This window comes from Protopterus annectens, chromosome 7.part0, assembly GCF_019279795.1.
Source record: "Protopterus annectens isolate FY-2018-M chromosome 7.part0, PAN1.0, whole genome shotgun sequence".
In the NCBI taxonomy this organism is placed as follows: Eukaryota; Metazoa; Chordata; order Ceratodontiformes; family Protopteridae; genus Protopterus; species Protopterus annectens.
Window position 1 is genome coordinate 1,187,601,543 of NC_056739.1, and position 22,166 is coordinate 1,187,623,708.

The 22,166-nt window shown below is 38.5% G+C and overlaps 1 protein-coding gene across 1 annotated transcript; it reads right to left on the minus strand.

Annotated features, from left to right (window-relative positions):
- Window positions 1–17,979: 17,979 nt before the first annotated feature.
- Window positions 17,980–21,832, minus strand: MEX3B (mex-3 RNA binding family member B). Its single transcript, XM_044077801.1, has 2 exons — window positions 21,230–21,832; window positions 17,980–20,602 (listed from the first exon to the last, which is right to left on the minus strand). The coding sequence occupies exons 1-2, from the start codon at window positions 21,465–21,467 to the stop codon at window positions 19,203–19,205; spliced, it is 1,638 nt and encodes a 545-aa protein (XP_043933736.1). The 5' UTR covers window positions 21,468–21,832; the 3' UTR covers window positions 17,980–19,202.
- Between the last annotated feature and the right edge of the window lie 334 nt (window positions 21,833–22,166).

A 22,166-nucleotide genomic window follows, 5' to 3' on the forward strand; every position in this document is an offset into this window, starting at 1 on the left:
AATCAGGTCATCAGAGAACATGAGTTCTCTGGGCAGTTTGGAACAGCTTAAAAGACTGGCAAAATTGCAAGAGATCTATACATAGCAGGGAGCTACTGCAATGTTATCTGTTACTAGGAGTATGAGTCACTATATATTAAACAAGAAGGCACAGTTATACCTAATCCTTGTGGTAAAAATGTGGCTTCGTGATATACTCCTACTATGTTCCTGCTATCTGATTCTTGCTGCTTTAGGAAAGTCAAGATGGCACTTCCCTGGAAGAGGATAACATAATAGAAGGAACTGGAAGCTTGCTACCTAGTGCTGGGGGACAGAAAATCCTTAAATATCACAAGGCGTCCACCTTTCTGTTGATCTTGGAGACCACATAAGCTTTGCAAAAAGCTATGCATGGGAACTTGATCCCAGAATAATCCCAAGGCATTTGCAAAAAGAAGTAACCTTCTGTCTGAATGCATTCCAGAATCTTAGTGCATTGTAATGCTATGTTGTCTGTACACTGTTTTAGATGAGAAAAAGGATAGTTTTGCTTTTGCAGGGGCTATTATGGAGACTGTTTCACCTAAGCCAGCTGTAAAATAGGTGAACATCCAGTCTGTTGTGGCAGGTATCACACAAGAATATCACAATAAATATGTTAGGAGTGCAGCATCCATCACCTTTCCAAATGACTTCAGTACATCCCTGTGTAATTACATTGTATTAAATGAGAAGACTGCAGGCCCCTGGACTGATCCAGGCATGGAGAAAATCCCTTAATCACAGTTGTTGGTTGAGAGACACTCATGTCACATTTGATCTGTTGAGTCTGGCTTTCGATGTAGGTTTGTGACTATGAGTAGGATTAGAAGCTGAAGCGGATTCCAGGCAGTATTTGGAGAAGATAGGTGTGACTGACTTTTCCAAACAGCTCTGAGATATCATGAAAAAAAAGAGTGTTAGTAGCATTCCACATTCTGTAGAACAAGAGCAATGACTTTAATAAGTGTGGAATTAATTCCATGGCTGACAGTATGCACTGGAAGCCAAGGCAGACTAACAGTTACCTAGCACTTCCATTTCTATCAGTTTAGTTAGTGGGGATAGACGGAAGACAAGGCTTCAGCTGCTGGCTTCCAGCTTTGATTACCCCATGTGAACAGCATCTTTCCACTGTAAAGGGGAAAATGCTCATTCATTTTGGTGATATATTTATAATCCATATAACAAGAGAAGCAATCAAAGTGGCCACGAGTCTTACAGTCTTGAGATGAAGACCTTTTATACAGGAGTGGTCACTTTTTGCCCTCCTTTGGAAGTGTACATACTTTACTTTTAGCCAGTAGATGAGGTTGGAAGTAGGGTGGCTTGCTTTCCACTGATGCAAGGTACCTCGAGAAAGGAGACCAAGCACTGCTAAACCACTTATTAAAAGTGCCCACAAAACACAAGAGATATAAATAGGAGGCATCACCATCAAAGGACTGAGGAAAGACTAGTCACCTGGCGGTGTAAACCTTGGCTCTAGATGATTGCCACAGTTGAAATAACATCCCGACCTCATCTGCAAGAATGGGAAAAAGGGGCTGTGGACGGATGGATTACCTGACAGTGTTTGACACTTTTCAGGAATAAATTAAAATTAAAGGAACTCTATCTAAAATTTTTGGGCCATTTTAATGAGCCTACAATCTTCTGTTTGGTAAAATCTCTATACCCATGAACTACCACATAGGCGGTAGTCTACTTAACACCGAAAGTGTGATAAGAGACCTTGGGACACAGGTGGACAGTAGTCTCTCCTTTGATAATCATATCGCCACAGTAGTCAGGAAATCCTTCTACGTGGCACATCTCATCACAAAAGGTTTCTCATCCAGGAAAAAAGAGGTCCCCTCTACTCATCACTCATTAGACCCATTATAGAGTACAACGTCCATTTTGGTATGCACCTCATAAGGCATCTACAACAACTGGAAAGGCCACAGAAATAACTCACAAAGAGGATTACCGGCCTCAAACAGATGCCCTACGTAGACTGTCTCAAAAAACTCCAGCTTTACACTATATCGCCTACTCAGAGGCAATCTCTGCATAACATACAAAGCTATGTCATACCCAGAGCTGTTGGACATGCTCCACGTAAGGAAATCCCAACCCCTCCGAGCTACATGCTCTAGGGGCCTAAACCTTGTCACCACAATAAACAGAATATGCTGGAGGAATAGATTCCTGTCTCAGAGACTTCCCATACTATGGAACAAACTACCTATCTATACCAAACAAAGCTCCTCATTAGCACTTTTCAAGAAAAATCTTGATGATCGGATGGGAGATAGGAAATTCACCCCTGGGATCACTTCTGTGACTCTGCTTGACAGGGGCACAGGAAAATTATTTTCTTGGGTGGCACAAGCCAGGGTACCATTTGGCTAGGCATATATAGGCCCTAGGGCCAATAGCTTAGTACCTACCTATAAACCTATAACATGCTTTTGATTAATCCTAATTCGTCTTACAGGAAATGAAGAAATGCCTCTCCCTAAAGAGGGTAAAAAAGCGACTGACTAAGGATATGTTGCTGGGTTCTATAAATAAGTTGTAAAGCAGGAAAAAAAACAGGTATGTCTTGAGTTTTGCCAGGTTAGAAGCAAAAGCCCAGTTCATAACCTGATCAAGTTGTGTAGCTGATTAAGATTTTTGCTTGGAAAAGTTTACATAGACATTCTTATACCTCAAGTAGACTCCAGAGAATTTTTCCTCAGGTAGACAGCAAATGTTGGAGTTCTGACAGGGAAGAAAGAGGTAACTGGGAGCATATTGTCTGGGAATTCAGTGAGTTGGCAGACTTTTAGGATTCCCTGTGGGATGCTCTGGCGGGGAAGATTGGTGTGACGAAGGAGATGATTTTTCTGATCTATGATACAAAATTGGAATTGCCTAGACATGGTAAGGTCTTGCTGTGTCTAATTATGGTGGCTGCCAAAAATGCAGTTACTAGAAAATGGAAATCAAAATCTAAACCAACTATAACAGAAGCAGTAAATATAGTGATAAAACAACTGGAATTGAGATCTTTAGAAAAGGGTAGGAGCAAACTACAAAGGAAAAAAATGGGAATTGTGGGAACAATATATACAGGGGAGGAATGAGGCTTAAAAGAAGGCAGTACTTAAATGAGCTATGCAATGTTTCACTAAAAATGATTGGGTAGATTATAAGTGATATGTAATATTTGCAAGCCGGAGTGTGTCAGTATGGTTTGTGATATAAAATGCATGTAATTAGGATTTTGTTTGTGTAGTTTGTTTTCATTTATACATACGTATGACTGCCTGTGTCATAAGTGATGATTTAATAAAGGTGTTACTTGTTAAAAAAAAATAAAGCTCGGGAATTGAATAATTTATGTAATGTTGCTTAGGTTATGTGATATATAGCACTATATGTAAAGCATAATGTTTGTAAATGTGAACTTATTAATACAGTTTGATTACTTTTATAAAGGTAACCAGTGTTTCGTGTCTCATTTTTCAAGTCATAGAAAAACAGTCCTATTTGACTTCCTATTTCTTCACAAAACCAGTGGCTCTAAAAACATCTGCACTAGGGTCTTAAATCTACACCAAAATATAAACAAGACTCATTGGAGGGAAAGGTTCCTATCTGCATGGTATAGGTTACCCCAACAGGTCAAGCAAAGTACTACTTTGGCTACATTTAAGGTTAGTCTTGATGAATGGGTGGGTAGATACAAGTCTATACCAGGGTTAATATGTTCAGTTATGCTTAATTTGGGATGTGAACACTTACGTGCTTTAAAAGGGTGACAAGAACTTTTCTACGTGTCTACTTAAAGGTGCGTACAGGCAGGCATCTTACAGTGTCCATAATCACATGCTAGTCCTGTTCTTATATTCCTAACATCAATGTACATGGGATGTACAATTGCACTTAGTCAAATAAAACATTACATCACAGTCACTGAAACTTTAGACTGAATATAAGCAGTCTAGCGACTCAGTGGTTAAGTTTTCTGTCTCAAAACTACAGGGGATGGAAGATCCAGACTTCATATCCCTCAGAAAATGCATGCCAACACTAATCATGTTATTCTAGCAGCTTTCTAAGTTTATAAGAGAAATATTTCAAATGTGTCCCTATTTTTGGGCCTTTGTCCCCCCATACTTTAGGCTTTGTCCAGACGTCTTGCGCAAAGAGGTTGAGAGTTATGTTTGTGCATAGTCAGCATGTTGTCTCTGTGTCTGTATTACTTTTTTCTGGGTAATCCAGTTTCCTTCCACATCCCAAACACTATGCCAGCTGACTGGGTATTCTAAATTTAGCCACAAACAGTACATTTACACTGGCACTTTTGAAGCACATATAAGCTGAAAGGGTCACAGATGAACCATTTAAATTACCCTGTCAACAAATTAAAATAAGATACACTCTATAATTACAAATTGTTCAATCCTTCTGATGGCTAACATAGAGTTGCACTGAGACTCTGGGGCATTAGTAGAAAAAAGAGTTTTATACATATTCATTTATGAACATGGCCTTATTACTTCCCCTCTTGAGCAATGGCCATATATTAAGTACTAATTACGTTGTGAGTTTTGTGTAACAATATGAAATCACCTTTAAAAGCAGCATTCCCTAATAGTAACCCCAGCAGGCTATGCTGACTTTTTGATAGACATATTCAACGATATTTGAATTTTGGCAAAAAAGTTCAAAAACCTTTCATTGCAGCACACAGCAACATTAGCTCTGATCTGCTAGCAGTAACTGCGTTATGACATACACTCAATAAACTTGCACCAAGCTCAGGGAAAACTGTGCAAGAGCACAGAAATAAATGAAAATAAAGTAAGGAATCAAGAGTGGTCAAAACTAATAAACACTTTACGTTTTAGGACAAGACAGAGTCATTCCTTCCAAGCATACCTCTCAACTTCTTAGCACAAGAAATCTGGACAAAGCCTAAAATAATGCAGGTCAAAGGACCAAAAATAGGACAGATTTTAAATATCAGTCTTATAAACGTACTAGAATAACAGGATTTGTGTTCATAGGTAAGTATTAGGCTAGCTGCTCGTATGCACCATTTTAAGCTTATCCAGTTTCCATTAGTGAGAATCAAACCCTGTGTCTCTCACCTGTGAGGTAATCATTTTAACCATTATGCCATCTCCCATCCCCAGTCTGAAACTCAATTGTATGCCAACTCCCAACCCAGTATGAAACTCAGTTGTATACCAACTCCCAACCTCAGTCTGAAAACTTAAATTGTATGTCATTATTTAGTGACCTCAGTCCTAAATGATTAGCTAGAAAGCTATAACTTTTAGGAGGAACAGACCAAAACTATTAGACACAAATCTGGACAGCTGAGAGGTATGCTTCCAAAACTATTTTTCTTGTGTAGGCAAACATAAACAAAACAAATACCTTCTTTTTGCAATGGCAGATAAAAGCTTCAGTTCTTCTGAAAGACGAGATGAAGGTATGGAGTAACTAAACCACGTAAAAAGGCAGTAAAACAGGACCATGTTCTAGGAAATGGCTACTAGTTATGTAGAAGAAACAGAGGAATGTGGATGCTGAAAAGTTAAGTAAAACGAGGATTAATAAGACAGACGCTATTATTGGAGGAATACTAACTGTGATGAACACACAGTATGTAATACTGTAATGAGATCACACCTAGCCCTGTGTAGATAAGAAGAAAGGATTGAGAGCACTGTGAATGTGAGAAACGTGCTGTATTCTGTAAAAAAAAGTCAAACAAGAGGAATATCACAATGCACTGGTGGTAATAACAAATTATATGTAAACCTTTGAATGTGAGGAGTGCAAGGAAAAAAAGACCTGCTCTAATACTCCACCTTAAATATACAGCTTGAGTCGTGTTATTACCTTATTAAACACTGGAAAGAAAAAAGGAAACAAAAAAAAACAAATGTTGATAAGGCTGTACCAATTTACATAGACAAACATACTCAGGAATTTCCTCTAACAACCTATGAACGAGATGAGATGGAGGACTAGCTGTAAATGTAGGCCTGTTACTGAATAAATGGGGAGATACTGTTGAGGTGGAACAGGAGAATAAAACAAAATGTGTGCACAGGTTACAGGAAAAGAGATGAATGCACACTAAGCTAACATGCTTCCACAAAAGGCAGTATTACACTGTAAGGGAACAAATAAAAGACTTGTTCATCAAATGTGTAAAGGTCGGAAACAGAAAATCTGACAACATTTCTACTGAAGAGTAAAACAAGAGTAAAGAAGGGAGACAGGAAGAAGGAGAGAAAAAAACACGTATCATTAGCTACAAAACACATCTAGATGGTTAACAAGACAACTGTTGAAACAGCTAGAAATAACTATTTGCAATCATGCAAAACACCATATAACAAGCAACACATAAACTAAGCATAAACATACAGCGAAACTGGAAAAACACACTAAAAAGTAACAGTAGTAGAAACACAGAGCAGTGAAATATGGAGATGCCTGGCTGAATGACTCATGACATAATACTTTCAGTTTCACAACACATGATCTATACAAACAGGATTCAGCTTGCACGATGCTGGAGATGTTTTTGTGTGTGTCATTCTACAAGTTCAGCATTTTAAAGTCTCAGTGTATAAGATTGCTAATAACTATTATCCCTTAATAATGGAACCAGCTATGGCCAATTCCACTGCTAGAAATGAATTACAATAAAAAAATGTAATGTTCATCTGTAAAATTCAGTGCTTTACTTCAGAGTATATTAATCTGTGCCAAGCATGTGTTTTTAAAAGAGAAACATATTACAATTTGTCATCATCACTTGGCTAACAAAGTAGTCCTTATCCACATGACATTTACTCACTGACTTTTGTAAGTAAACAGGCAGTGAATGGAACAAAACACTATTACACAAGTTCTGTGTTAAATATGGTTTGTTGGTCAGTGATTCATCTCTCAATGAGAAAACAGCAACAATTATGTTAATCAGTTGTCTGAATTCCAGCATTTGGAAGGCAGTCTTCTGAAATATGTTTTCTTATAAGTCAAGGTGCTATCTGCCTGCAGTGCTGTTTGTTCATGGAGCCCCCAACGTATGCCATTAAAGTAGGCACTTGGTAGCAATTGCATTACCCTTCCAAACAGTCTTGCCCCCTTGAAAGCAGAACCAATCGTAACTTCAGCTCTTGAAAATGATTATAGCTTGCTTACTAAAGTAAACTGTACCTTTGAACAAAGCCTGTAGTATAAAAGTGCTTCTGGACAACCAAAAGTTTGGCGTCAAAGCTCTTCTCTCTGTAAAAGGTTGTGTACAAAGTAAGAGGCAGGACATTAGTCTTTACCACTAGTAACTCCAGTTCACTGAGTGGGCAAAGGTGCCACTATATGAGAGATAGAAACAGAGCTATCGGCTCACTCACCCCGGCAGAGGACAGGTTAGCAGGAAATTTCATACGGTTTAAGAAGAGAAGGAAAGTATGTGCAAAACCATGTAAAGATACTAAGGCTGCTCTCATCATCCCATACACTCAGGTGGATGTCCTAAGTGAAAAACCCTATCATGATACATAATGCATGACTGGCCACTCACTGCCGTGTCCAATCTTTCACCATCAGCTATCTGCCAGTCTGCCCCACCCTAAATAGTCAAAATGTTTTACTTCTTTTTAAAAAGAAAGCAAACTCACATGATGGCGGTAGACAATCAGAAGTGGAATTAAAGGAATTTCCACCTGCAAAGTTCTGAGGCTTAGGTGTAAAAATTAAGTGGAAAAAGTAAAACAGACATGAACTACATAAAAGCAATTTGTAATTAAAGTCGTATGAAAAGTTAAAACATATAAAAATTTACAAGTAAAACGCCACTTCAGGATACAGAGCCCACCCTGCCCTGTCACAGTGGAAAGACTGTGAAATGCATAATGACCCCAAGGGCTCCATCCACATTGCAGTAGTTGCAGCAGTGTGACTTGGCAGTTGACAAAAGTCAAACTGCTGACATAGTAGTGCAGAATAACTCAGTACAGTAACCTTGGAGCTCCTCAGAGGAAATGCCAATTGCACACAGAATGCAAATGAGCACTCTGCCCAGCTATGGACTACCCTATGTCCAGTTCGCCAAATGTAGGGTCATGGAGAGCCAGGTCACATTACAGGCAATTGAATATAGCCTACAGCTTAGAATGTTGACCCAGATGCTTCACAGTTCCTCTCCCTTACAGGATAAATGTTTAATTTAGTACACTGCAGGATTGTGTGCAAACATATGTGTGCACAGGTCATGCACTAAAAGGTATTTTTTTTTAATATGCACTAAAGGGCAATAATTAATTTTAATCTGATTTCACCACCACGTAAGTCTATCTGGTTGCTCTGTTTCTGCCAGTTCTGCAAAGCCCCCCCCCCCCATCTCATTCAGGTGGGACACACCAGAATGATTACATATAGGTAGACCACTGAGTGGGGTTTACAGTGCTGATGAGTAAGGATTTCTTTGTATATATTACAAGACACATTAGACCCTGCTCAATGAACTGTGTAACCAAGTTTCAGAAGAGTAGCAGGGAGGTTGCCACATAAAAAAATATTAAATGGTATGTAAGAAATACTATTACGTGGAGTATAAGAAACATTATTACATGACATATAAGAAATAGTATTACGTGGCGTATAAGAAAAATTACGACAGCAACAAACCCAGGCAACAAGCACTGCATTACAGCAGATTATACTTTAGAAATATGTGGGAAAATTTTACTGTTTATGCAACACTACTGGGCAGCCTTGCAGAGCATTAAACTGTATGGCTGGTTGGTCAATGCATGGTGTGACCAATACCTCAGGGCTACCTGGGAGCAGTATAATTTAAACAAGGCAGAGATAACTAGCCTGACGATGTGGCAAGGTAAGTAACACATTTCAATCACGTCATATAGGCTGCTGGGTCTACTCTGACCCATATATCAAATTTACATTTACTCGAATTTCACCATGAGTAAATATCTAAATGGACCAAAACTAACCCCCCCCCACTTAAATACATCAACTCCAAGATTGCACTACATTGAAGAAAGGGCAACGTTCACCATGGTGGGCAAGTGGTTCCTTTCACAGGGAAAAGATCTTGGCAGTCCGTGCTTTTGGAGTAATGAAGATCCCAAGAAGTGGACTTGGGTAAATGAAATTTGAATAAATGTAAATTCGATGGGTCGAAACAGGCCCAGACTGCCATATGAAGAAATGTAAACAGCAGTTCACAGGGTGAATCCAGAACGTGATCCTTCTCCCAGTACCGTTTTCTACTTATTAACCACTTACCCACTGTCAGTACCACCACTAAACAATTAAATGTGCAGGGAGTGCACTGCTTTATACTCCCAGTTTCATCTAAAAAGCCAGCTGTCACACCACCTTTATAAACCCAAGTGTTGGCTTCTACTCTGTAAACTTATTATCAATACCAATGATGTCCAAGGATGCTTTTCTGTCTGGCAAAGTGGTTAAGGCTACGTGGTGCTAAGTAGGTCTGGCTTTGCTTCCCACAGATCACTGCTCCAAGGTAACCCCTAAAAAGGCAGACTTGTGTTCAATGGGTTTTACCCAGTAAACTTGCTGAATAACTGCAGTGAATCCTAAACATTAAGCTATTATTCAGTAAGCACACTGATTCATGTCCTAGTAAAACCAGGAGGAAACATGTTCACTTTTTCTGGTAGTGCAACTATCACACATGGTAATACTTAATTAGCCAAATCCACCCAGCATATCATAGATCACATGTGGTCATCAAGCTGGCTGAAACCCCAAAATGGTTGCCTGAGATCGCAAGAAGAAATCTCCCTTCACACAAGTTGCATTGAACTTGTATATGATTATATTAATCAGGGGTAGTGTACCTCATTCACAATTTTTAAAACATGATGAATGTCATTTTGAGCAGGTTCTTTACGTCATGAATGACATGTAATATCTGTTCTGTTAATGGATGACTTAAATCCCTCACTACAACAAACACCATATGTTGAACTAATACTCCGTTTTCCTCTTCCCTCTGCTATGTCTTGGTTGCCTCGTCCTTTCCTACAAAGATGCTAAATGCCAATCACTAGCTGACCACCAATGTTGTTCATGTATTGCTGTGTGCTTCCACACAGCCTATGCCAACGCATTACCAACTGGGCATAACAGAATAACTGGCATTTGTGTTCCACTTTCTGAAGCTCACATTTCTGTACCCAGACTCCAGTCCCCATTATCTTAAGAAACTTTTTAACATAGTTCAATGAAACAAACAAAGCATGTATTTCCTCAGCCCCTTACCTGTAGAGCAAGCACTTCCCTCTGGAAACTGTTTCAATGTTTCCTACTTTAACTGTCACATGTTAACAGAAGCAGTGACAGTATCATTCCACCAGCATGGGTTAAGACCATACCTCTCAACCACGTACTGAGCGAAATGTGGACAGAGTCTAAAATAATTGAGGGTCAAAGGCCTAAAAAACTAGGGACAGATTTTAAATATTGTTCTTATTAATTGAAAAGATTGCTAGAACAGGATTTGTATTAGCATGCATTTCCTGCAGGATATGAAATGTAAGTGATCTGCCACAAAACCACATTTGTTTTGAGAAATAGACCAAAAATAAGAAGCAAAAATCTGGACAGTTAAGAGGTATGGTTAAGACCCCAAAATACAACTGTTTTTCGGTGGTGACTGTGGAGGTAGTAAAACTTACATGTTCCAAGTCCCACAGTATACAATTGAATGCTGCAAAACAGATATGCATATCTGCAGGGCAGAGTGTTGTAACCTCTAGAGTACAGTGCTGGCCAGTTTGACTCCTGTGCTTTACAGTGTACTTTTCTGAAAACTGAAAAACATCTAACAGCTACCATTTTGCATTTTTGTTTTGATACTAACACGTTAAAATGTGTAATAGTGAGTGTTTTAACTCATGCCACAGGATGAGCCACTGTTGATCACTTTTAAGAAAAAGTACTAACCACAGAGATGTTACTGACTTTGCTTCAGAATGTTGCACTGTGTCTAATAAAATTTGTGATGCGATAAAAAGAAATGGAATTTCGGTTACTAAATAATGTCAGACATAACAGTCATTGAAGATATCTTATTAATCAGAAAATCCACCCATCCCCAAAAAAAAAAAGGTATAAGTATTTAAAAAGTGTCCTGAATTTGAACATCTGCCCCTGACTCTGTACAAGGTTCTTATGGCAAGAGATGGAGAACCATGCAAGTTGCTAAGCAATAATATTAATAATAATAATAAAACAATAATAGCAATAATAGTAGTAGATATTTGTTAAACACGTAGCCCAACTGAACTCATAATCCCTTTTCAGGAACAGAGAGCAGAACATCATGCTATGAACTATGTTTAGTTATGTGTCTTCAAGAACAACAAATGTGTACTTATGCAAATTAGGAAGCCACCAGTTACCATTTAGAAACAAAAGACTGAAGAACAACCTTCCCAAAGAGACCAAGGAATCAGAAACAGAGGCAGAATTCAAGAAATACAAAGCTTAGACAAGATATTTCTAGAATATGCAGGAATTACACACATCTTTGTGTTTACTGTGAAAGACTGACTGGCCATGGAAAATGTAGACAAGCTGCAAAAGTATGACTATTAATATTCAGACAATCATGTAGGATTTGTATATTCAAGAGATACTGAAACACCAAAAAGGATATGATAATACATATAAAACATATAGTACCTACTGAAACAATTAGTGTTACTACTGACTAGATTAACTGTCAAACAACACAAACAAGCAACAATGACACAAGCATGAATAATGCACACAACAATGCATGGAATGAATACAACTCTAGACAGTCATTAGTGTTGTGGGGATTAAACATGAGAGTGACTTTCACAAAGACTGAAAACAGATTTAGAACATTAAGTGTGGAAGGATATACAAAAGGATCTGGACACTTTTTGTAGAAAAACAGACACAATAATGAGCCAGGTAGTCATTGCTTATGTGGTTTCACAAAACAAATATCTTGAGACCTACGGAAACTATGATTAGTAGGGATGAAGCTTCATTCAGCCTAGGACATAATCCATTATTTGTACTATGTCAAAAACGAAAAAAAAAAAAAAAAAAGTAAAGCAAGATTCAGTGGTCCCCCTAAAATAACGTGGCACTGCAAAGGTAATATAAAACATTGTTTACTATTATTACTTAGTCTTTGTAACATGGGTATGAACTAGTGTGCACAACAATCTGTGTTCAGTCATGACCTGAGAGCACTGTCCTGTTAAAATGACCTGTACATTATCACATAATGACCTGTACAGTATCATATAATGACAGTATCACATGCTGTTGAAAGAGAATGTTATTTTCTGAATGCCAAATTCAGGCTTACATTATGAATTCTACTCAAACCTCGCTGTACCTTTAAAACAGGAATACAATTTCTACAGGCTACAAAAACACTTGTATGCCTTCATCTATCCACCCAGCTTCCACACTACCATTGTACTGAACTTCACATATTCTACCCCTGTCACAGCAAAAGCCACCTTTCTGTTCTCATTAACAATTTAAAAATGCTTATTTTGTGACCTCTTTCTGCTCCCTGCCCATAAATTATCAACTACTACCCAACAAGAGCTAACCCTCTGGGTGCTGTGACCTGGCACAAATCTTGATTCGTACTTCCTACCAGTAAGAACGCTTTAACAATCTTACTGTTGATGTGTTCAACATATCAGAAACTTTCCAATCCTCCACTCTCATCTAAAAAGCCCTCCTTAAAACCACGTTTGAATCAAATACATGCAACTTCCCTTCTCCCACTCATACCTTCCTACTTTGTGACTCCTTTCTACCACTTTGCACTTTTGTTTCACTCCCTGGAAAAGTCTGAAGTGCTACATATATATGCATACTCTTAAGCATATGTCAAGTGTTTGTTTATACTGCTCTATTTTTTCATTATCTTGTGTTTGTCTCTGCTCCGGTCATGGTTGTAAAGTATGATTCTAACTCTCACACTACAAACAATGCATACATACCCTGTAGTCACTTTGTAATCTATTAAAAAGTGATTAATCAGGAAAATAACTTTCTTGGGTGGCGTAAGCCAGGGAACCTTGTTGGCTAAGGCTTACTTAGGTCCTTGGGCAGATAGCCTAGTACCTACTTATGAACGAACCTATAATCTATTAAAAGGAATAGCCTAACTACTCAGTGTTCCATCAAGAACAGAGACAGTCCTGGTACACTTCAAAATAAATAATTTACAAGGAAAACTACTACACTGCAGAAAAAAAAAAGGAATTTAATTGGATCAACAACAGATCAGCAAGTATCTTACAGTAACTCAGGTGCAGCAATCTTAGAATCAGTGCCCCATTTCCATCTTCAACTTAAGAACTGCCCTTACAGCACAGCCACTAACAACCATAACTGGATCATATACACATAAAATAACCTAAGCAAATCTGCCATAACACACACACTCAAGGATAATGCTAAACAAAGAGAACTCAGTACAAACAAGTGTAACAGATACATGGATGGCAAGGTGCCAGCAGATGGAACAGCTGCTACACAGTACACAAGGTCACATAACAGGAAGCAGGAAATTTTGGAAGACAACATCAGCTACTAGGTCAAGAGGATGCCGTCAGGACAGGATATTCACAAAGCAAATTACTTGTCAGTGTTCACAAAACATCTATTCTTTCAAGTCCTTTTACACTCTCTCTTTTCATATGTTTCCATATATTTCATAGCTCCATATTTCACCTCACTCAGACACCAAAAGAGACTAGTGTGTAACAAGAAAAAAAAAAAAAAACAGTTTTGTCTCACAAAGAGAACCCATCCACTAATATGGTGTTTTGCAAATTGCAGGAGGCTGCAGCTATGTACAGACTATTCTCCCAGGAACGACAGTGAAAAAGGTGGACATTGCGTACAACAGGTGTACAGTCTAAAATACAGCTTGGCATGGAACTTTCTAGGAAGACCAAAGCAGTCTTTACAGTAAAAGGACAAACATCAGAAAGTCTTGCTTTCCACATAACTACAGTAGCAGTAGAGCTACAGCAACTTATAATTCTGTCTGCACCCCAAATACTATACCCTCAAGACCGCAAGGAACACTCCGGAAGCATTTAGCTATGCAGGGCTACATGAATTAGCTGGAAGTTCTTTTTTTCCTCTCTAGGTCTTGGTTTCACAACATATCCAATACTTTCTCACTGGGTTGAGAAATCTGTACTGCAGCATTCCTTAAATATACAGAAACAGCACTACTTTAAAAATACAGACCTGCCTTACTCAATTCATAATGTGTTCTTACTAACTTCTGCAATGACTGAGCATTTATATTAGAAAAAATCTGTTCTGCTAAACAATGCAAAATTAATTAATACCAGAGGTAACTGAGCATCACTGGGGAAAATTCTGACCTAAATTGCTCATTTTTCTCTAATATTTTTGCACTGTGTCTTACACCCTTACTCCAAATATGGAAGTATTTGTTGAAATCAGAAGTTATGGAATGTCTCACTCACTTTGACAGTACTCAAGATCTATATTTAATCAGTATCTGTCAGTGGCCTTTAAAAATGTAACAGACTGCCAACTATATGCGACAGTATTAACTCAAACGAGAACATTCATGAAACTATAGAAAGAATGAACATGAAATAACCAAAAAATATAGACTACAAAACAGAACACTGATGATGTAAAACGTGCAGACAACCATGGGCAAATAGCTGATAAAGCTGCAGTTCTGACAGAGAACGTTCCTCTTGTCATGGCAGATGGATAAGTAGTAGGCGGTGCTATGCAGCAGGGAATGAGGCTGTTTCACAGTGCAGAGGTGAAAGTCAGACATATGGAAAACTACACATACAAGTAACAATTTAATAAAAACTGGAAACATAATGCTGAAATAAGTTTAAGGGAAGAATACTTCTGAAGCTGCTGCACAGATGCCAGGATTCCAGACAACAGTCATTTTCTTTATTCTAAAATGCATACATTGATAAAAAATTCCACTCTGTAAAATATGCAACAATACTGCATTCACTTGTATTACAGTCTACAGGGACAGTATTCTAGATAAGCTTATTTTTAACATGCACTCATTCACATATGGTGCAGATCAGAAAACAAGATGATACAAACTAAAGAAACATAACTACTAACACCAAACAACAATATAACAAACACAGAGCAATAAATAAAATCTGAGAGAGAAACCTAAACATGCCAACAAATGACACAATAATGAGATAGCATGAAAGCCTGGTTTCCCAATTTAGAAAGCTAGAAATCTAGTACCTTGTAAAAGAAAGACAACATCAACAGACTGCAGAGATTACACAGCAGCTGAGAGTCAAAACACAGCTCCATGACAGTTGTACGAAATGAGCAAAAATAACACTTTCACTTTGACATCATTAAGAGTTGTCTATCACTTCAAATGGTCCTTTTACTCCACAAAATATAGAACAAAACAAGTGTACCTGAAGAACTTTCTACAAGAAGCAATTCTGTAAGGTCAGAATAAATATACCCAGCTGTTGTATTCTATTAAAATATTAGTAACAATGAGCCATTTATAAGATTAAAAATAACGCAGAGACTGTCTTCTACAAACAAAACTGATGAAAAACAGTACATGTCAACAAGAGCAAAAGGATGCACAACGTGCAAACTTCAACACAAAAAAGCACACAGAGTTGGCCTCCAGGGGTACTGGAGTGGGATTCTTGTATTGACACTTGTTAATGTAACTACATGATATAAATTGAGCAGAAAATATAGCTACAAACATTTCCACATTCTAATGCCGATCTAGATATGAATTATGAAACAATGGGTACTTGTAAACAGCACATAACTAGAATGGAATGGAAGAAAATATTGCAGGTACAACCCAATCTATGCAATGCACCAAGTCAGGAGGATGCTGCGTAGAAGCCCAGCAATCAGTTATAAACAATTATCTTTCACATGCATCTTTATTTGATGATCAAATTAAAAGGTAGTGTGCCAAAAGTACAGTTACTAGTGCGTAACCATCTGGAGTCTTGTAATGCATACTGACAACACTAGTGCTTTTATCAGGCCACAAAACCATACCCACTGTGCACTCTTAAAACAGTTGTGCAACAATGGTTTAAACTTTCCCCTGATAAGGACTCCTGGATAAAGGTGGGAAGCAGGAACTACTTTATTTATCAGTTTCTTCACTACCCCATGGTATAAGCAAATAACCTGTAAGATACAATTCCACTGTCCTTTATTTTCTCTAGGTTAAAACACAGTCGTGTTTTCAAAGTGGAACTACCCGAATAATGGAAATCCAGCATCATGCAATCTTATGTACACAAGCCTGCAGGACATTAGAGTGGAAGGAGCCACTACATGCAAAAACAAAAACTGTTCTAAACCATCTAACACTACAGGTTAACTTTAAAGTACCGACACCACTCACACTATTTGCCTTGCAGAATGTGCAGGCATCTTACAGCATAAAACGTCACTTGCCTGAAGCTCAGTGATGTGATAAATTACAAATGTTAAAATGAAACAGAAATGCATCCTAGCTGAGACAGATGTAAATGCAAACTGCATGCATACAGAGGAACCATGACTCAGAAATAGATAACTCCAATACTACCAAAATTAAAGGGGTAAACAGCAGTACAAATTGAAAATGCACATCCAAACACATAATAGAATTGGAAAAGCAACAAAACTACACGTGGTATCAAAACTAATGTTTCTTACATAAAAAACACAATAAGATAACACTACTACTGCACTCTGTTATGTCAAAGCAGTTTTAGATTTGATTGTTAAAACAGTACTAAATCTACACTCAGGTTCCCATGGTGCATTTCTGTTGTCTCAGAGTCCTCTTTTCCATGCTTGTCACAGTAATGACAGACATTTGTCAGCAAATGAGCAGTTGACCAGTTTATACACTACTTTTACATGCACTGAGCTGTAGTTTAAATGTGTCAGTCAGTACTTTGTTGACAACCAGAAAACAGCAGAAGAAATCCAGAAAAGTAAACAAACAAATGGCAAAGCACTCTACTCTTCAAATAAACCTTACAAACCTGAAAAAATGTTTTGCTTTTCATTCAGTTCAGACAATGTAATGTTAAAAAGGCACTTTATGGTTTGCCCTCTGAGATGGGAAATCTTATTGCCACAAAATTAGTGGAAAAGGCACAGGTTTCTGGACATTCCAAATACACATATTCAGGTGTTTATACCTTGTTGTTAATTTGGCAAAATATATACTGACTGTCTCACTGTGATGAAATACAGTAAAAAGGAAATGCATCCCACCCTGATTTTGTTCTAACAAAACATTTCTGTCCTGCTCCACAATAACATATTATGTAATACAGCAAGTACTGCTGTACTACGAGTTATTATTTTAATAGTAATGTAATTTTCTGGTACCCTAGTGAAAAAAAAACAGCAGATGTCTTTACAGGCAAGATAACTTTACAAGCAAGAGTCCTCAAACAGAATATGAGGCTGATATGCACTTATATGCAAGTGTAGGGTACGGGAATCAAACTGACATCACACTTCACTGTTTTAATCAGTCACACTACCTATACATACACACTTATGATATACCAGAGTTACTTTCATGTTATCATATTGAGGCTTTTAAGTAATGCTAGGCCAAGGAATGAGATTGCGAACCAAACCTAGACGTACACTAACTCTCTGTTATGCATTGTAACTCGACAGTGAGGGAGATCCACGAGGCACACAGTTACAGCCTTTGACATGAATACTGCAAACAATAATGAAGTTATTTTAGTTTCAATTTGAAGAGATATTTTTTTTAAAAAATCAGAAAATATAAATGCTGTGATACACCATTTATTAAAAAACACTGTCACCTTACAAAATCACAACACATGCTTAATTTATGTACCATTTTTATTTTTCTTTATATAGAAATAATTAAAAAAACATGAAGTAGCACCATTACTTACGTTTTACCTTTATTATGTAGAACTTTAAATGTCAGAAAAATAAAACTCTTGATACAATTTCAAATTTTGTCTCAGCAAATATAATATTAGTATTTGACCATGAGGTTAAAGGCCCTTTATCATAAAATAAAATATATTTTGTTTTAAACTTTGCTCAATAAAGTACATTTACGCTCAAGTAACTTCACCTACATATACATAAAGAAGTGGTAAACAAATGTATTAAAATAGAAATACTAAAACTATAGTGGTGCAACAGAACTTTTGTAATTCCCACTGGTCTCTTTTTATACAAATGTTAGAAAGCTCAGGCTGTTCCTTTTGTCAGCTTGATTTATAATGTCCATATTTAATAATATAGAATAAAACATTTTATATCACCAAATAGAAAATATGCTGGGTGAAGCGGATTTAATTTTTTGAACCTATAAAATCTCCATCCCAACAGAATACTGTTCAAAGCATTAAACATTTCATTTTTTTTTAATTCACCCTCCACAATTGTGTGATACTAAAATAATACAGTGTTCTCTGCCAGTAAGGCCATACTAAAAATAAAAGATTTAACCCAGCTACAAAAAAGTTCACTGAACTTAAATTAAAATACCTGTAAACATCTTTGCAATACGAAATATAATTTTTCAAGTCAAAAAGAATAAAATACTTCCATCTGTATCAATGCAATTTATCATTTTTAAACTTTAAATGTATTTATATACACATATACATACATAAATGTATGTTTCAGTTGTCTGTATTTAATTAGTTACTTTCCTAAAGCTGCAGTATCATGTTTTCACAGGAACATCTTGCTTGTCTACAATAAATGCATCGTCCATAAACTTTGCTATAAGCATTTCTAATTATTACTATCAATAGGGTCACTTCACTAACAGTCTACACATTTTATACACAATTCTTCTTGCATTTTTTTAAATGTGGTACTAAAGTAAAATGTTAACATGACTACAGTACTAGAGTTTTTATTTGGGTATATTATTTATAACATGCACTACATGTCAAAAGTATTTACCAGGCTACAGTACTGTACAAGTAATGATAACAATGAAGTATGTGGTGTCCCTTTAAATGCAGATACTACAGCTTTAAGAATTACACTTACTCAACAATATAATAAAATTATTTATCTTATGAAAATATACGTATAGCCTGAGTTACTGCAGTATGGCAGGCAGGGCATTCAGGGTCACTTTTCTCACAAATGCGGTTTGCACACTCCATGCAAAACAAGTTGTGGCCACATGGAACCAGGGCTGCAATCACCTCACTTTCGAAACATATGGAGCAATCACGACTACCTTTCCTCCTCATGCCTGATGAGGAAGAAGAGCTGGAAGAAGAGCTGGAGGAAGAAGAGGAGGAGGATGATGAAGATGAGGAAGCCGAGGAATCTGAGGGCACACATGGTAGATGAGATCCAGGAAACGAAACAATGCCATTCGAAAGTCCACTTGTAATATAACTTGTGAAAGCTGGTCCTCCTCGACCAGGGTCACTGCGCACTCTTCGAGCAAGATGATGCTCAACCCCGTTAACATGCAAAGGAGGGGATAACCTTGGTGGTCCAGTACAGCCTACCCCATTTACACGTCTCTGATTACTCAAGATTCCATTGGCGTTTATGGAAGCACTAGTATGAAAGACAGAGGAGGGGGCAACGTTGCACCCACCATTAGTATGTTCAAACTGGGACCAGATTAAAGTAGACCCTGGTGGGGCTGGTGCAGGATCAAAACCCGGGGACTCAAAAACCAAATCAGTGCAATCTGGAGAAATTGTGTCATTCCTGAAAATAAAATCATTTGCATTCACATGATTATTGTTATTGTTCCCACTGTTGGTGTAACTGGAAACTGGGCTTGGGGGACTGTAATCAGCCAGTCTGGAGCTACTGTTTCCAAAACAGGAATCAGTAGAAGCACTCCCCAGTGAACTGGAGCTATCATTGCGGTAGTTAGAAAAAGGTTTGCGTCCAGAGGTCGAAGTTATGCTTGGGGCATGCTTGCTCCACAAGCTTCCTGGGCCGTGGATATCAAAACCAACATCAGTACCATTCGCGTGAAAATCGTTCTCATCGGTGATTTCAATCAATCCTCCAGTCCTCATAGCAATATGCGCTTCGATCTCCTCCCTGGCCCTGTCAACATTCTCTGGCATGCCAGTGACCTCAAACACTGGCTCTTTATCCCTGCTTGGTGTCACGATGTAGGTGTGAGTCTGCTGCTGGATTCGTTTGATTGTCGCCCCTTTCGGTCCCACCACAAGCCCCACCACCCGGTATGGCACCCGCACCTGAATGGTTGTTTGCCCTGGCAGATTAGGCGGCCCAGGGATCGTACCATTCAAGGCATTGTTCTTGTTTCGAGAAGCTCTTATCATGGAGAAATGTTCTGCAGCTGAGATGATCTCCCTCCTGGCCATGGCTACGTCTTCCTTTCTGCCAGTCACAACAAAGACAGGCTCCTCCCCACGGACCGGGGTCTTGATGTAGGTGTTGGTCTTTGCCCGCAGAGCTTTGATTTTGCAACCTGCAAACAAAAACAAACAAATTGACAACTGGTACAAAGAATCACTCTATAAATATAAGCAAATTCCCAAGATTAATTCAAAACTGAGTAAAAATATGTAAGAAATGCAAACACTTAAAGCCATTTAGGTAGAACCGATTCATCCCTGCGTCAACACACTAACAAAGACAGCAATAAAAACACAACCGTTTAATACTTTGATACACACAGTACATTAAATATCTAGTGAAAATAAAATAACCAGCTAACCTAGAGTAAAGAACAAGTAGCTCACAAAAACAAAAAATGGAATGTTAATCAGATCCCCAGTCTCCGGTACCTATTTTCTTGTATAAAACATCTCTAACTTTGATTTTTTTCCCATAAAATGAGACATCTGCAATGTATGCAGGCTGGCAACCCTTTCCATTTACTGAGAAGACTTTTGGCTGTACCTACTTAGGAATACATATATATAGCTGTGTTAATGCGCACACGATGCACTGCTGGAAGCAGCACGTCTTCCTTTGTCTCCCACTAAGGCTAGTGGCTACACATGACAGCTCTGAAAACTGCAGCAATGGATGGCTACACGCTAACACAACCGAACCGCAGTGCTCTGACACCAGGTGATTGCCTTGTACCTACCTTGCCTGCCCACGATCTCTGCGACATGCTCCGAGCTGGGCACAGGCACACATTCGGTCATGTTCACGCTCTTCTTCCTGGGCTCGTTGTCGTAAATCAAAGAGTCGTCGTTATCTAGCCCCAGCAGGGAGAGCTGATCCAAGGCGATCTGAAGGGCTCTTTGGTCATCCAGTGTCTCTCCTCCTCCGTTGCTGCCGCCCCCGGTCCTCTCCAAGTCGGCAAAAAGCGAGCTGGGCATAACGGTCGTTTCCACAATCTCGTTTCAGATGAAAGAGCAGACACAAAGGAGAAGCTGGATGAGATGGGACTATGGCTGGAAGGTTGGATGGGGGGTCTGGATTGTTAAGAAATGTGCAATGTTAGTGCTGGCTTTGTTTCGAGGGGCTAAAATTCAGTGCAGTCCGGCTTGTGCTGATTAGAACCCGGATCCCAAATTTCCACCTTCCAGAAGAACGCGGATCCAGGAGTTCCAATTGCTAGAATGCCGGTGATGGCAGCCTTTCCTTGAGGAGCCCCTCCCCACCTCACTCGGGGAATTTCTTTTTGTCCTTCTGTCTCAAACGCAGCAGCCAGACAGCTCTAAAGGGGGAAATAACTGGGCCGTGACGTCACATGCAGGGCGGCGACGAGAGTGCTGCGCAGATGTTCGCTTACAAGATGCAGTGGCACTATAGCTAGCGGGGGGGGGGGGGGGGGCGGGATTTGACAGATGACTCCGCCCGTCTTAAAGCATAAACTCCTTTGTTGTCCCACTGAACAATGAGGGGGCATAAAGCGGTGATTATTAACGCTACCATGTGTCATTAAAATAGTGCCATTTCCTATTTTTATTCTTTTATGTCTAGGGGAGACGGTTACTGAATGTTTAAACATTTTTATTGGGCTCTGACGGCTCATATTTTTCAAACTATTAAGAATTCCATTTAACTGTGCTGTT